Source organism: Alligator sinensis, unplaced genomic scaffold (assembly GCF_000455745.1).
Source record: "Alligator sinensis unplaced genomic scaffold, ASM45574v1 scaffold251_1, whole genome shotgun sequence".
NCBI lineage: Eukaryota > Metazoa > Chordata > Crocodylia > Alligatoridae > Alligator > Alligator sinensis.
The window spans coordinates 295,894-311,129 of record NW_005842503.1 but is presented as its reverse complement, the minus strand read 5'-3'; the positions used below and the strand labels follow the sequence as shown (position 1 = coordinate 311,129).

Here is a 15,236-nt window from a genome sequence, read left to right as displayed (position 1 = left end):
GCTGTTTACAAACTAGTCAGAGGGGACCAGCAGGCATTGGGAGAGTCCCTGTTCCCCCGAGCACTACCAGGAGAGACTAGAAATAATGGTCACAAGCTGGCAGAGGTTAGATTCAGACTAGACAACAGGAGGCGCTACTTCACAGTCAGGGCGGCTAGGACCTGGAACCAACTTCCAAGCGAAGTGGTGCTGGCTCCTACCCCGGGGGTCTTTAAGAGGAGGTTAGACGAACACCTTGCTGGGGTCGTTTGACCCCAGTGCTTTTTCCTGCCATGGCAGGGGGTCAGACTTGATGATCTGCTCAGGTCCCTTCCGACCCTACCAACTATGAAATTATGAAACTGGTAGGTTTCCAAATTACTTTACAATTGTAAATATAGCAATCAAACATTGCCCAACTGATCTCTGTCTCTCTGTCTCTCCCTCCCTCCCTTTTTCTGTATATAACTGCTGTGGACTCTAACGCCCACCTGGTAAAGTAATAGTCCCCACTATATGGGGGCTAATGATTGAATGGATTTCATGGAACAATTTAGGAAAAAAACAGGATAGGAGTGATGTGGGGGTCAAAGGGTCAAAACATGAAAGTAAGTGCTCCGGCGGGGGGTGGGGGGGGACCAAACAGAGCCCCCCAGGCTGCACCCACCGGTTCTCAAAGGCATCCAAGGAGCTGGTAGACGCCGCCCACAGGTGATGACTACAGGCTCTAGCTCCCCGACCTGCAGATCCAGGAGCACGTGGGCAGAGTTATTTTTTCCCAAATGGCACGACTTGCCCCACACCAAAGTGCATGTCCGGGCCCATGTACTGAGGCAAAAATCCCTGGCGCAAATTTGTGCCGCTTCTATTTGAGATGCAACAATGGTACAGGAAGTATGACATTTTGAAGGAAATTCTCAATTGGCTATACTGGGTAGACAGGATGGTTTTAAAGGAGACTTTTGGAGGATACATTTAGATTATATTTGGAAGGGGTCTTAGATTCTCTGTCTCTAGGATAGTGTGCTTTGAAATAGTTCCAGACATGCGCATATGCTGCTGTTCACCACTGCAAACCCCATGCGCCTAATAAATTTAATTAGTGTGTCTCATTACTTTTCTTTCTTAGGTTGTGTTAAGGTCTCATTCTTTATGGTGAGGATCTCAGTGCAGAAATGGCAAATACAGCAAAAGCTGTGTTAACCGGCAGTTTATTAGCCAAAAAAGTCTGCTAACTGGTATGCGAGGGACGTGGCAAAAGTGAAACTGAAAGTACCACTTCCGGGGGACTTCCTGTTTCGCTGCCACGAGCTGAGTTTTTCTTTGCCACTTCTTCGGCCCACAGCCCAGGGCAAAGCAGCCTGCATGGGGGAAAGCAGCCTCGCGGGGCCCCCCTCCCAGTCCTCTGGCACACTGATGCCGGGGAATGCACCAGACAGTACATGTTTGATTAACCGGCATATTTGATTAACCTGCATCCCCCGTTCCCGGGGGATGCTGGATAACAGAGCTTTTACTGTATGCTGATCTGTGTTGTTGGCACCTTGATGAGTATCTAAGTCCCCTAAATAACGTTCTTAAATATTTTCTGCTCAAAATACAAAATAGCCTTCCGGGTGGTGGAACCAGAAATGATACCTCCTTCAGAAAAAAGTAGGCTTTTTTTGAAAATTGTGCTTAAGTTTTCACTGGAAAAAAACTAGTCAAATAAAATTGTTTATGTTCAAGAACATCTAACATAGTCTATAAGAGTATTCAGTGATTTCCTTTAATCCTTGCAACTATTATGATGAGGTTACAGATTCTTCATTTATTTGAAAGTTACTGAATAGGTCAGATATCAATTTAAACTCTGCCAGCTTGAAAATGAATATTCAGGTCATTTTAAAAAAATCTGCTAGTATAACCAAAAATCAATTCATGGGTATCTTTCTGGCCATTACAGTAACAAACAGGTAGCATTAAAGCATAGTTCTCCCATGCAAACTCATTTTATAACAAGAATAATTGGCGTAATTCCTATTTTTAGTCATTTTATGTCCTCTTCAGGGTGATTCCTGTTGCTTTATTCAGTATCAGGATGCTAACCTGGTCAGTATTACCTTTATGTTACAGAATCAAAAAGTACAATTTCTTTATTCTTTTTATGAAGAGTTCTTAACATTGGGAATTGTAATTCACTTTGAATTGCAACGTAAAAGCAAGAATTAAACTAGAAGTGTGTTCCCATTTTTGTTATATGATACTTTCACTAGAACAGTGGTTCTCAACCTTTGTAGACTGAGGCACTCCTCAGAAAACACCAGGTCTTAGTTTTCACTTGATTTTTTTACTATAAAAAATTAATAGAGCAATTCTTCTGTTGCAAAGACCTCAGAAGGATCACAACCGGTCAGAATGGTTTTTAACACTTTGGATTCTTATTTGAAATCTCTGCGTTTATCTTGCACACCTAACAGTGCTAGCTTGGCCTGGCATCCCACAGGACCCTTGAAAGGATCTTAAGGCATCCTGGTTGAGAACCATTGCACTAGTGTTTAAAAGAAATCCTTTTATCTCCAAAATTGCTATGTGAATCAGAAAGCACTGTTGTAGGTAGGCAAGGTGGTGATGCTTAAAATAGGAAAGTAATACTAAAAACAAAAATTTATGTTTACTTATTAACCCTTTAGTTGCTGCAAATATTTGTAAGGTAAAATGGAGACTATAACAAGGCAGTAAATGAATTCTGCAAGTTTTGCATAAAATAGTATGTAACATTTTTTATTAAAAGTACTAGAGAAAATGAGGCTAAGGGAAGGCTTGCCCTTGTGTCCCAGCCATGCTCATAAGTCTTTTGCATGTGGAGTCCAAGAACAGTTCTGTGGGAGAAATTTTGTCAGTATTTTGCTGCTTTGTTTATATGAGCAAAGCATACAAATATATCCTGGGTTTAGTGAAAGTGAGAACCTAACATTTAATTCAGTTTGGTATATTGAGAGAGGATGAGTGGGTTTGCTGTAGCACATGAACTATGTGAAGTATCAGTCTGGCAGTGCCTCAGATTATGGGCACTGACATTCTTGATGATTTAGGCTGCCGTCTTCCACAGAGCAGCAGCTTTGAAAATAACTGGTTCCTGAAAAATCAATGTGAGGCTTGGCATGCTCAAATCAAATGAAATCATACAGCTGAATTATGTTTTCACAACATCTTCAGAAAGTACTGCAGGATGGGCAAATTCTGGTAAAACATAAAAGCCACAGGTAAAACAAAAGCCACAGACTTGGTAATATATACATTTTCAGCATCTTGCATTGCACATTTCTCAATACCTTCCATTTGATTAACTGTTATACACTGTGAGGTTTTTTTTCTTGTGTGTCCAGGCATAAATTCCTTGATATGAAGGAAAAACAGCATACAGATTTTTTGTAATACTAGATCAGTGACTCACAACATGGGTGCCCTGCTTCATGACAATTCTCTGCCAGCAGGCTATAAGGTAGCTTTAAATGATATGTATTTACTTCATTGTGTTTAAAACTAATGCAGCCAAAACTTCACATCCAAATTTGAACATATAATTTTGTGTAATGTATTGTAAAAAAAACAACAAATAGAAAATATTTTAAATATAATCTTTCAAAGGAAGCGGAGAGCACAGGTTTAACGTGCTTTTAAACAAAGAGGAACATACAAAGACTGCAGAAATGACAAGTGTGTTTAAATAACATAGCTTTCTAAATTGATAAACCAAGATTTCCAAATGATTGGTGATGCTGAATATCTCAATTTTTAATGGCCCAACTTGAGATACCTTAGAGCATCTCTGATATTCAGAGTATCTGCTCTTTAAAAATCAATTTGTCATAAAAATGTTGCAAATTAGGCACCCAAAATCAATCCATAGTCACTTTTGACATTGCACGTGTGGACCATGCATATTCATTCTTTTTCATAAAGTGCGCACAGCAAATTATTAAAAAATTCTACCAGGTGTTTAGAAGTAACTGACAATTCATCTTTCTGTATTAATGGAGTGTTTTTCATAATATTCACAGTGTTGTAATTTAATTGGTAAAATGTATTTTAGAGTGATATTCAAGCAAACAGCAGTTTATTTCATTTATTAATTTAGTATAAAAGTTTATAAGATTATTTGTAATCGAATGGCAAACGCTTTAGTCTTTAAATCAGCTGCCTTATTGCTTTTAGTTTATATTTATAGCACTGTAAATAGTAGAACTTTTCACTGAATCCCAAATAATTGCATCAGTCTGAAGACGTAATAGTGCTGGAATTATTAGAGTAGAAGAGGTGTAGCAACATATGGTTAGTAGACTTTAAGATAATTATGAAGCATAAGTTGATCAGTTGTAGGCTAAACTGTAGGAAACAGAAGCGAGAGCTTTTTAACCTTTTAGCTGCTGTAAGAAAATATATTTGGGCTTTGTTGTTATTAGTTTTAAAATGACCATAAGATTAAAATGTGCATTGATGGTGGAGTCACAGTAGCTTATTCCTTCTAGTAGCTGAAATGGTACATATCCATTTTAACACATTGTGATACTTATTATAGTTGACATGGTTTCTCATGCAGTAAGTTTGGACATTTCTTGAGTTAATCTTCTAAAATATAACACACACATGCACACACCTATTATGTTAATTTACTAACCTTATTAAAAAGGGAACATTACATCTTGAATACTGTACCTCAACTTTATTGTAATGATTTTGCTGGTTACCAGGTGGGGTGGCAGTTGAAAAATTTGGTGAATGCACTACGAGAGGACCCGAGTGGTGTTATCTTAACTTTGAAAAAGCGACCTCAGAGCATGCTTACCTCAGCACCAGCTTTACTGAAAAATATGAGATGGAAGCCCCTTGCTCTGCAGGTAATGAAGCTTAATCATAAGTCATACACCATCATTTTAAGTATAGATTATCTCAGTGATGCTTTATTGTGCTTCATCCCAGCAGCATATGGATTTAATCTTGTATGCTTTGAAAAATTGTTTGTGAAATGGTCTCTGCATAGCTTGTTCTTGTAGGCTCAGTTAAAATTAAATCCATTAGTTAGACCTTTCAAAATTAAGAGCAATCCATAAGATCTTTTGTAGTTTGCAAGCCCAGATAACGGTAGGATAACTCTTCTCAGTTATTGGAAGAAAGACATAATACTGAAGTACATGAGTCGTTTTAGGGTTCCTGTTCACTTCTACTGGCATAGTTTGGGAGCTGTTATATTGCTCTTTAATTCATTGTTAAACCTGCCCTGGAGCTGGAGCACACTTAGAAAATAAAAGGAGAAAAAATCTGGTTTCTTCACAGTTTAGTCGAGCACTCTAGTCATGTTCTGAAGTTTAGCTGTAAGAACGTGATTTTAAGTCCGTCTCCTATTATGCAAAGCACTTGAGCACGTGCTTAAATATTTGGCTGAATCAGACCTCAAACATGTACATAGCTGTGTGCCCTTGAGTAATCTCCCTGAAATCTCTTCATATAAATAGGGCTGTGTGCAACCAGCTAAATTCTTTTCAGGATCAATCTCTATAGCTAAATACTGCAAGGAGAGGAGGGCTCTACTAGCCCTTTTTTTATATACTGTTTTTGGTAGACAGGCACTGTTCCAAAATATATAAATAGCCTTATTTAAGTATAAAACATCACTGGGATAGATTACTCTAGACTTCTTAATTAGTAGGAAGTAGAACTATTTCTAGACCGATGAAAACAGCTTACCAGTTGATGTAAGCTAAAAAATAATCTTTTTCCTTTTGAGTTTAGATATGACCCAGTCTTCAGATTTAAGGAAGAATTTTATTTTCCTTGCATGAAACTTGCATTTTGGGAGAGATTATTTTATCTAAAAATGTCTAATTTAAAAATTAATTCTATTCATAGGAATAAGAGAATATATTTTATTCAGGTAAAAAAGAAAATGAGATATGGAAATGCCACTGCTGATAGCTATGTTCATTGCCATTAAAATGTTAACAGTTCTATAAAAGCAATTAAAAATCATTCATAGGGGTTTTATTCCCTCCCCCTTTCTTTCCCCCTTTTTCTAATAGTTTAAAGGCACCTTTGTCTTTCAAATTGAATAGTTATTAAAATGGCTTAACATTTAAAACATAAAAAGTACTGGCTAGAGAATATGGTATTAACTTTCAACCAAAATAATTTATTCACATCTGAATATGAAATTGAGAATATGTATGCCTGATGTGAGTATATGAATGTATATGCTTGAAGGTTCTGTTTTTGTCAAAGAATTTTGATGACAGCATAAATCTTGAAAAACAAATTAATGCTTAATCAGAGTCCAAACCCTTCCAGTCTATACTCCAGCTCTTCCAGTTTTCCATGGTGACACTGCCTTTTTACTTTATTAAATATTTATTCTGGGTCTGCTTAAGCATTTGCCACTAGAGTATACCTCTAAAGGGTTCCACAGCAGGATTTTAGAAGAGAGGTCAGTGATAGAGATCATAGTGAATAAGCAATTAATTTAAGAGAGGCTATTTCAGAGAGTTTGAAAAATTAGACTGCAGTTTACACCATTTAGACTTCATGCAGCAAAAGAGCACAGATCTCCAAAGTCTGCTCAGCAAGACATGTTACAGATTGGAGGCAGTAAGCCATCATCAGTGAAGCTTCTAAAGTTTCTGATGTTAGAGCAGTAAACATGAGCAACGAGCATTTTTCTGAGACTTCTTCGTCTTCACAGTTCTAAAATAATCACTATATGAAATGGTTTGCATATGCATATATCAGTGTTGCAGAGATGGAAACTTCTGCTATGTTTAGTTTCATTTAATTTATTTTTTTATCATTCTTATTTAAAAATAGATTCCAGATAGGTGACTTCTATCATTTTTTTTTTATTGAACTAGTATAGGAAATGTGAATAATTGTTGAGGCCAATTTAAAACCTAGCAACCAAAATGCCATTAAAATATTAACAATACAAGTCTGATATCCTGATGCTATATTACGGTTGTATTAGACATTACATCGAAAGGTCTGGAATCTTATTTTAACCTATGTTGGGCGGGGTGTTGTAATTCATGGTTTCATGAAGTGAGAGATGATTTACTTAAGCACATTGATTGTAGAAAAAGCTTTGGGAATAAGTGAAGATAAATTTTAGAATCTATTTAATTGTATCTTCTTTCTTCAAGTTTATTGGCAATAAACAAAAGACTAGTGCCTTATCATTCTTTTTCCCTTGGTTGGTGAAGGGCAAAGCCCAAACTGAATTTGCAAACTTACTAAATGGAAGTAGCTACTTTTAATAGAATAATAGGACAGTACATGATTACCTTTAAGTTAAAAAGTTTCATTTACACTGGGGAGTCAACAGAGTAAAACTGTGTAAAGATCAGTTACCCAGGTAGATGGCTGTTGTCATCAGGTCTGTCAATCTGCCTCCTCTCAGGGGTCCTATGTTGCCTCTCTTGGGGGTTTCTGCATTGCTCTATTATTTCTCTTTAGTTTCATGAACACTTGCATCCAATACTTTTCTGACCTAATACTCACTACCTAAACTATTTCAAGAAACAATCGCCAATTCCGTATCTCAGGGACACTCCATTTCTATGCTCACTTTTAATGGCTGAAGGGGCCGTACAAAGGAACAACTAATATTTCATGCAGCCTGTAGTTTAGCTACTTGTCTTATTATGAACATCTAAGCATTATAGCAGTCCTCTTCGGCTTAGCACAACTACCTTTTTTAAAGCAACTTCTACATAAGCATAACTCATAGGCATTCACACAGCAGACAGTAAAACACAATTTAATTCATATCACCCTTAATCATTTGTTATACAACAACCTGATCAAGTCAATCTTAATTTTAAATAGTGGTTGTGTGATAAATCTGTATGATTTGATTATATAAGAACAAAATAGCTCAGCAGTCTTACAGCTATTCAAAAAATATGGAGAGAGGAGTGCTAACAGTGTTGATTATATTTGGATATCTCTTCAAAATCCAGCATCATTGTCTATGACACACTTTTCTCCAAAATTCACACATTGTAGTTTGAAATTGTCACATGGTATTATTAAAGTTCTGTATATGTCAGTTCCTTCATAGGATCGTGTTCTTTATTGACAATGAAAAGTAGTTACCTTGAGGAAGAAAGTAAATACCTCAGTTGTCTCTTTTTTTTTCTATTGTTTTTTTCTTTCTGGGTGGTGGGGGGGGAGAGAATTAAGACAAAGGAGGAGGTAACATGTTTTCCTATATTAAGATGTCATGAAATAACTGAATGGTATAGTTTCAGAACTAATATAGTTAAATATTATTAATTATTCAATACATTGAGCAGAGACAAGTTATAATGAAATCAATACCCAGCAACACAATATTTTTCAAATACAAAACAGGAGCAGAAAACATTACTAGTGGTATCTAATTCCTAGAAGTGAGATACTAATGTTGACTCAGGTCCTGCAGATTAGTGGATTTTGTTTTCTAAGTTCTGGGAGAGGAGGGAGCAAAGATAGGCAAAATGTGGTTCTAGGGCGGGGCAGGCAATTATTTCAAGCGGGGGGGCTGCTTACCAAATTTTGACAGGTGGCCCGCCCCTTGGTTGCCATCTTGGGACCGGTAGTCCTGCCCCCTAACCCCCAACCTTTGCCACCAGAAGCCCCTCTCCTTGCCTCTGAAGGTACTCCTTTCAGCAAGGGGTTTTGCCATCTCAGAATAAAAAAAAATACTAAATTATATTCTAGAAATCAAACATCTACAATATTCATTAATTTACTTTCAAAAAATCTTTTTATCCTGATTTACATGTGTTCGTGTAGTGTACATAGAGGTGATCGCACAATAGCTTAAAATGAAGTGTTACTCATGTAAACTGGAGGGGGGGCATGGGGGCATGTGGGGGATGATACGGGGTGAGAGAGATTGTGAGCATGTGTGTGTGTGGATATGTGGGGTGTGGGCGGGTGTGGGTTTTGTAGGGGGAGGTTGGCTGGGGTGTGGGGGGTCTGTGTGTATGGCAGTGCAAGGGGGGGTATGGGTGCATGTGTATAGTGGTGGGTGCTTGTGGGACTGACCCTACAAATACACACTGTGCTTACCTCACTACACACACACACATGCACGCACGCACTGTGCTTGCCTCATTGTTCTCTCTCCCCCTCCCTTATTGTGTGTGTGTGCATGCACACACTGGCCCCAGGGTACTGGCATGCCCCTGCTCCCACAGTCCAGCGATGCAGCCTGGGGCCATGTGATGCTGGAGCAGCCACATGCAGGGAAAGCTGCAGTAGGCAGACACTTCCTGGTGGGAGGCAGCTGATGGTAGGGCCCAGCTGGGCTGGCCTTTCTCCTAACTCTTGCTGGCTTCCCCTGGGTACTGCTGCCCCTGGCTTCTGTCATTTTTTAACAGGGAGCCTAGAGCAGATAAATATTAATTTTCTAAACTTTGTAGGTGCCCCGTGGGCTGGATGGAATGGCTCGGCAGGCTGAATGTGGCCCATGGGTCGTATTTTACCCGCCCTTGTTTTAGGAATTAGTCATATTGAACAGAAATTTGGATGGGAGAGTGAGTCAGCCAAATGCAAGAAGTTTTGATAGTGAAGCAGGTTGAGATTTTGCATGTACCCACATAAGCAAGTATCTTCGAAAGATGTTGCAACAAATTTAGAGGCACAAAAGTTTCAGCAAATTGAATTCAAGAGACTTGTTTATATTGAAATGTTGTAACCAAAACCTTTTAAAATCCAGTTCTAAGTGAGAGTAAGTAATGTTGACACAGTAGTTAGTAAACTGCCCTTTGCTCATTTAGTTGTTAATTGTAGGCATGCGCATGAAAAGTGTGTCACTTGCAGCAACATGAAAAACCCAAGGTTAAATGGAGCAAAATTAAACATGCCCATATGATGGGCAAATTCTAGAGGAAATACTGCAATATCCTAGCAGGTGTTGCTTACAGTTCACACTGCTAATGATTTTGATGCAGGAGTTTACCAGATTGTCAGTGATTTTTAATTTCCTGCTGTCCAGTGAATGTCTTTAATGCATCTCCCAAAATTTATACTTGTCATACACCACCAACAATTTTGGGGACTGAAGATAATAAAAGGGCTTTTAGTTTTTCAGATTTCTCATCTGACTACTGATCAGCCTAACCAACAAATCCTACAAGGTTTTTTCTAGGAAATATGTGGTATGCTTACCTTGTACCACTTGCCCAAATATATATTTCTTGCTAAAGAATGCATGTAAATAGTGTTTAACTATTACATTTTCTGCTATTACTTTCATTTGCCATAGAGAATTCTGAGAAATTAAAAAGATTCAAGAAGAAAAAATATTCACCAATTCTCTGTAACAAGCTAGTAACTAAAGTGCAAAAATATCTGGCAGAAAAAAACTAATAATGTTGTATGCGCATTGCACCCCTTCATATGATGCAGAAATAGTGTGTATACAGCATATTGAATCCTAATGTCAATTAGTAAACATAAAAAACCCTTTTGTCCTGCTGTTTAAAACAATGACTTTTTATGGTAAAAGATTTTTTTTTTTTTTACAGTCAAAGGTACTTTATTTTTAGCCTCTGGGTAAAGGTCAGAAAAGAGATGAAAGCCTCTGGGTAGAGGTCAAAGGGGTGATAAGCAGTGAGGGTGTCATGGTGGGCATTTGCTATAGGCCTTCAAATCAAGGGGAGGAGGTGGATGAGGATGTTTTTTTTAAACAAGTGTTAGAAGCTTCCATATAGCAGAACTTGGAACTCATGGGTGATTCTGGTACCAGGACATCTGCTGGGAGGGAAGCACAGCAGTGCACAAGCAGTCCAGCAAGCTCCTGGAATGTGTAGGATATAACTTTTTGATTCAGATGGTAGAGAGGCAAACGTGGGGGAGAAGCTCTTCTCGTCTTATTGCTCACAGACAAGTAGGAATTCATAGAGAATGTGATAGTCTAAGGTACTTGGGTGATAGTGGGTGCATTGTATGAGATGCTACTGCACAGTGGTTACTGCATAGTTATTTAGTACTTGTATTTAGCAAGTACTAAATAACTGTGCAGTAACTGGAGTTACTGTGCAGCAGCAGCAGCAAATGTCTTTTAAGTGACACTACTGTGCCTAATAATACTGCATGGCAGCGTATTGGCACTGTCCATGCTGTGATGTGCTACTGCGCAGTATTATTAGGCTACAGTGCAGTCAGCGTCCTATGTAGATGCGCCCAGTGACTATGAAGTGATAAAGTTTAAGATCCTAAGGGAGAAAGGAAAGGAGAGCAGCAGAATAAGGACACTGGAATCAGAAAAGCAGACTTTAACAAACTCAGAAAACTGGTTGGCAGGATCCGTTGCTTGTCATGAAGGAAAAGGAATCCAGAAAACTGGCTGTACTTTAAGGAGGCTTTCTTAAGGGCAGTGGAACAAGCTATCCCAAGGAGGTGAAAGAATGGGAAGTGCCACAGGAGACCAGTCTGCCGAGACAGCAGTCTCTTCAAAGAGTTGAAACTCAAAAAGGAACCGTACAAAAAACAGTAATTCAGGCATAGTACTAGAGAAGAGTATAGGAGTATCACGCGGGCATACAGGGAGAAAATTAGGAAGGCCAAGGCACAATTTGAGATGCACCTGGCAAGGAACATAAAAGGCAATAAAAAGGGATTCCATAGGTATGTGAAAAGCCAGGGAAACCCGGCCTTCCTCTGTTACAGAATTTGGAAGACCGTCTAGTCACAGACAATGCAAAGGCTGTAGTATTCAATGCCCCTTTTACTTCAGTCTTCACAAATAGGGGAAGGTATCAGATGAAAGTACAGTTGGCACCAGAGAGAGGGAAGGAGATGAACAGCCTAGAGTAATTAAAGAGCAGGTTAGGATTTAGAAAAGTTAGATGTTTTCTGGTTGGCAGGGATGGATGGGATGTACCCAGGGGTACTGAAAGAATTGGCTGAAGTAATTTTGGAGCCATTGACTATCCTCTTTGAGAACTCAGAGAGGTCAGGTAAGTGCCCATCTTTAAGAAGGGGAATAACGAGGATCTGGGGAATTACAGACCAGTCGGCCTGACCTCTATACCTGGAAAGATCATGAAGCAGGTCTTCAAGGAATCCACCAAGATCAAATCATGCCTGATCAACCTGATTTCCTTCTATGATAAGGTGACAGGCACTGTGGATGATGGGGGAGAGTGGTGGATGTGGTATACCTTGACTTTAGCAAGGCTTTTGTCACCATCTCCCACTGCATTCTTTTTGGCAGTCTAAGAAAATACAGACTACATGAAAGTACCTTAAGATGGATACAGACATGGTTGGATCATCATACTCAGCAAATAGTGCTCAGTAGTTAAGTGTCTAGTTGTGGGGAAGCATCAATGGGTTCCCCCAGGGGTCTGTCTTGTGTCTGGTATTGTTTAGTATCTTCATTAAAAATTTGGATGATAGCATCAGGTGTGTATTCACTGTATTTGCAGATGGCACCAAGATGTGTGGAGTTGTGGATGCTCCAGGGGGTAGAGCTAGGATCCAGAATGACCTGGATAAACGAAAAATTGTCTGCAGTCAGTGATGAAATTCAACAAGGAGAAGTGCAAGTCCTGCAGTTGGGATGAAATAACCACATGCACAAATACAGACTGGGGAATGAATAGCTAAGTTGCAGTACTGCAGAGGAGGACTGGGAGTTATGGTGGACCATAAGCTGAATATGAGCCAACAGTGTACTGTTGTTGCAAAAAAAAGCCAACAACATACTGGGAGCGTCTACACAAGATGTTTACTGCAGAGCTGCCTAGTTAGCTCCACACTAAAGTCTCTGCATCTGTTAGGGCACAGTAAGCTAATTAGCTGTGCCATAAATACAAGTATTATCCTATGGCAGTTTTTTACTCTGCAGCAGCTCATGTATAGATGCTGACCCAGCTGGCTGGGGCATCAGGGTACTTCAGTGTGGGGGCTCCCTGCTAGCTAACCCCACACTGGAGCAACCTCATGCCCCAGCCAGCCAGGGCTGCATTGGCTCAGCTCAACGTGCTACAGCCCTGGAGCTATAAACTCCAGCACGATATGTGCTGGATTTTCTTGTTTCAGATTAATTGCACATGTAGATGTGCCCACTGAGTTGTATCAACAGAAGTGTCACTTGCAAATCAAGGGAAATGATTCTTCTGCTCTATTCAGAACTAGTGAGGCCTCACCTGAAGGTGTCCAGTTTTGGACCCTGCACTTCTACAAGAGTGTGATAGTATGGAAAGTGTGTAGCACAGGGCAACAAAAAGGATCAGGTGGCTGTAAAGATGAGACTTATGAGGAAAGACTGAAAGAACTAGACTTATTTAGTCTGGAGAAGAGAAGTCTGAGGTAGGATTTGATAATGTTCTTCAAATCCCTGAAGGGTGATTGTAGAGAAGATGGAGATGGACTGTCCTCTGGCTGTACAGGACAGGACTAGGAACAATGGTTTCAAGCTGCAGCAAGGGATATTTAGGATGGAGATTAGGTGGAACTTTCTGACCATGAAGGTGGTCAAGCACTGGAGCAAGCTACCTAGAGAAACTGGATCTGGTATTCTTGGAATTTTTCAGGAGCAGGTTAGAAAGACACTTGTCTGGGATGGTTTAGTCAGGGATGATTCTGCCTTGAGCAGGGGGCTGGGCTAGATGATCTTGTGAATTTCCTTCTAGCCCAACTTTCCTATGATTCCTATAATTAAGCCTGTTTAAATATCCATTCATGTAAATTTTTTTGCATATTTTTGTAACTTACCAAAGTTTTGTTTTATACATTTTTATCATGTCAATATTTTGAATTTAAGAAATGTTCAGTGATCATTTGTGAAGGTGGAAATAGCAGCTTTGGTCTTACTTTACAGATGGAGATATTAATTATTGCATTATATCATGAATCTTGCCATGTCATGACTGCAATGTTATTTGCTTAGATTTGCTTTTCAGCTCCCTTTCCACTATTAATGCAATTCATTGTGCGGAGTGTAGAATGACATTTCCAATTATAATGCACATATTTTCAACAGTCATTAATTTTCCTTTTTCATATCCACCATAAGTTGAGATGTTTTAATCAGATGTCTTAAATCCAAACTTTTGCTGCAAAACAATCCTCCTGAACGTAGTACAAACAGGTTTTCTCTACCAATACTTTCTGTTTCATTGTCTCTTCCTGACCTCACTGTTTCTGTCACCCTGATAGTTTATCTCCAAAGTAGTATGATTTGATCATTCCTAGGTAGTATGTCGAAAAAGCACCTTCTCCCAGGACCCCTATATATTTTCTTATGTTTTAGCTGTATGTGTTCCCATGAGTGGAATTCAGAGAAACAAGCTGTACCTCTTAGGTCTCCAAACCTGTAATAGTGATGCTTAAATGTCTTTGGTCAGGATTTACAGCAGCTAGCAAGACCATGAGAAAACATCAGCTTCAGTGAACTTCAGATCAGTTCTAACTAGAGGGGCTTCATCCAGGTTTTAGAATGCTTATGAAGAGTTGGTCAAAGCCCTTTCATAGATACCACAGGTCTGAGCTATCACATTTGAATTACATTTTTAAAATAATGCTTTGTACAATTCTCTTTCATTATACATAATGTTTAACGTGTTGGTGAAGAATTTCTGAGGCTCCAAACTTAATAATTTATTTTACTAACATTGTATAACATAATCACTGTGCTGTATGCAGCTTTTCAGCTGCTGCTTTTTTTCCTTATCTTAAGCTTGAGAGGATACTCAACTTTGATTCTTCAGTGTTTCCCTTGTTTTGTTATTATTTTATATTACTTTCTGCATTCCTCTAGAGACAATGCTTTGTTCTGTTTTGTCAGTTACTTGTGATTAGAATTAATGAAATTACAGTTTCTAATCATTAAATTTAAATAAAATGCTGTAATTTGTGAGAGATTCTATTGCCTAATTGTCTTTTAACTACATAAGAGCTGGACATTCTCTTTAGTGTAATTTAAATGGATTCTTACCAGATTCCATCTGAAGTCTGAACTTCGATGCACTATGCACTGTTTCATTTTTTTTCTCATTTGCAAGATGAAAACAAGACTTGGGTATGTAAACAAGTTAGTTTATTGCAAAGGCTCAGTTTAATAAAGGTTCAATAAAAAATGACAGTTTAATAATAAGAATACTATAAAAATATTATTGCCTACCATTCTATATTGGTTTTCCTTTTAATTTGACAAGTAATATACCTTTCTTGTAAATTTTAGCTCTGCTTGAACATCAATTCTGTGTTTAAATGTCATTGTCTTTGTATGC

General features: G+C 38.6%; 1 protein-coding gene across 1 annotated transcript in view; it reads left to right on the top strand.

The window, feature by feature from the left end:
• Positions 1-15,236, top strand: part of CNKSR2 (connector enhancer of kinase suppressor of Ras 2) — a 322,916-nt gene that overhangs the window by 153,455 nt on the left and 154,225 nt on the right. The window contains exon 9 of the mRNA XM_025213030.1: positions 4,713-4,859. Coding sequence (XP_025068815.1) covers positions 4,713-4,859 — 147 coding nt within the window. The remainder of the gene's footprint in view (positions 1-4,712; positions 4,860-15,236) is intronic.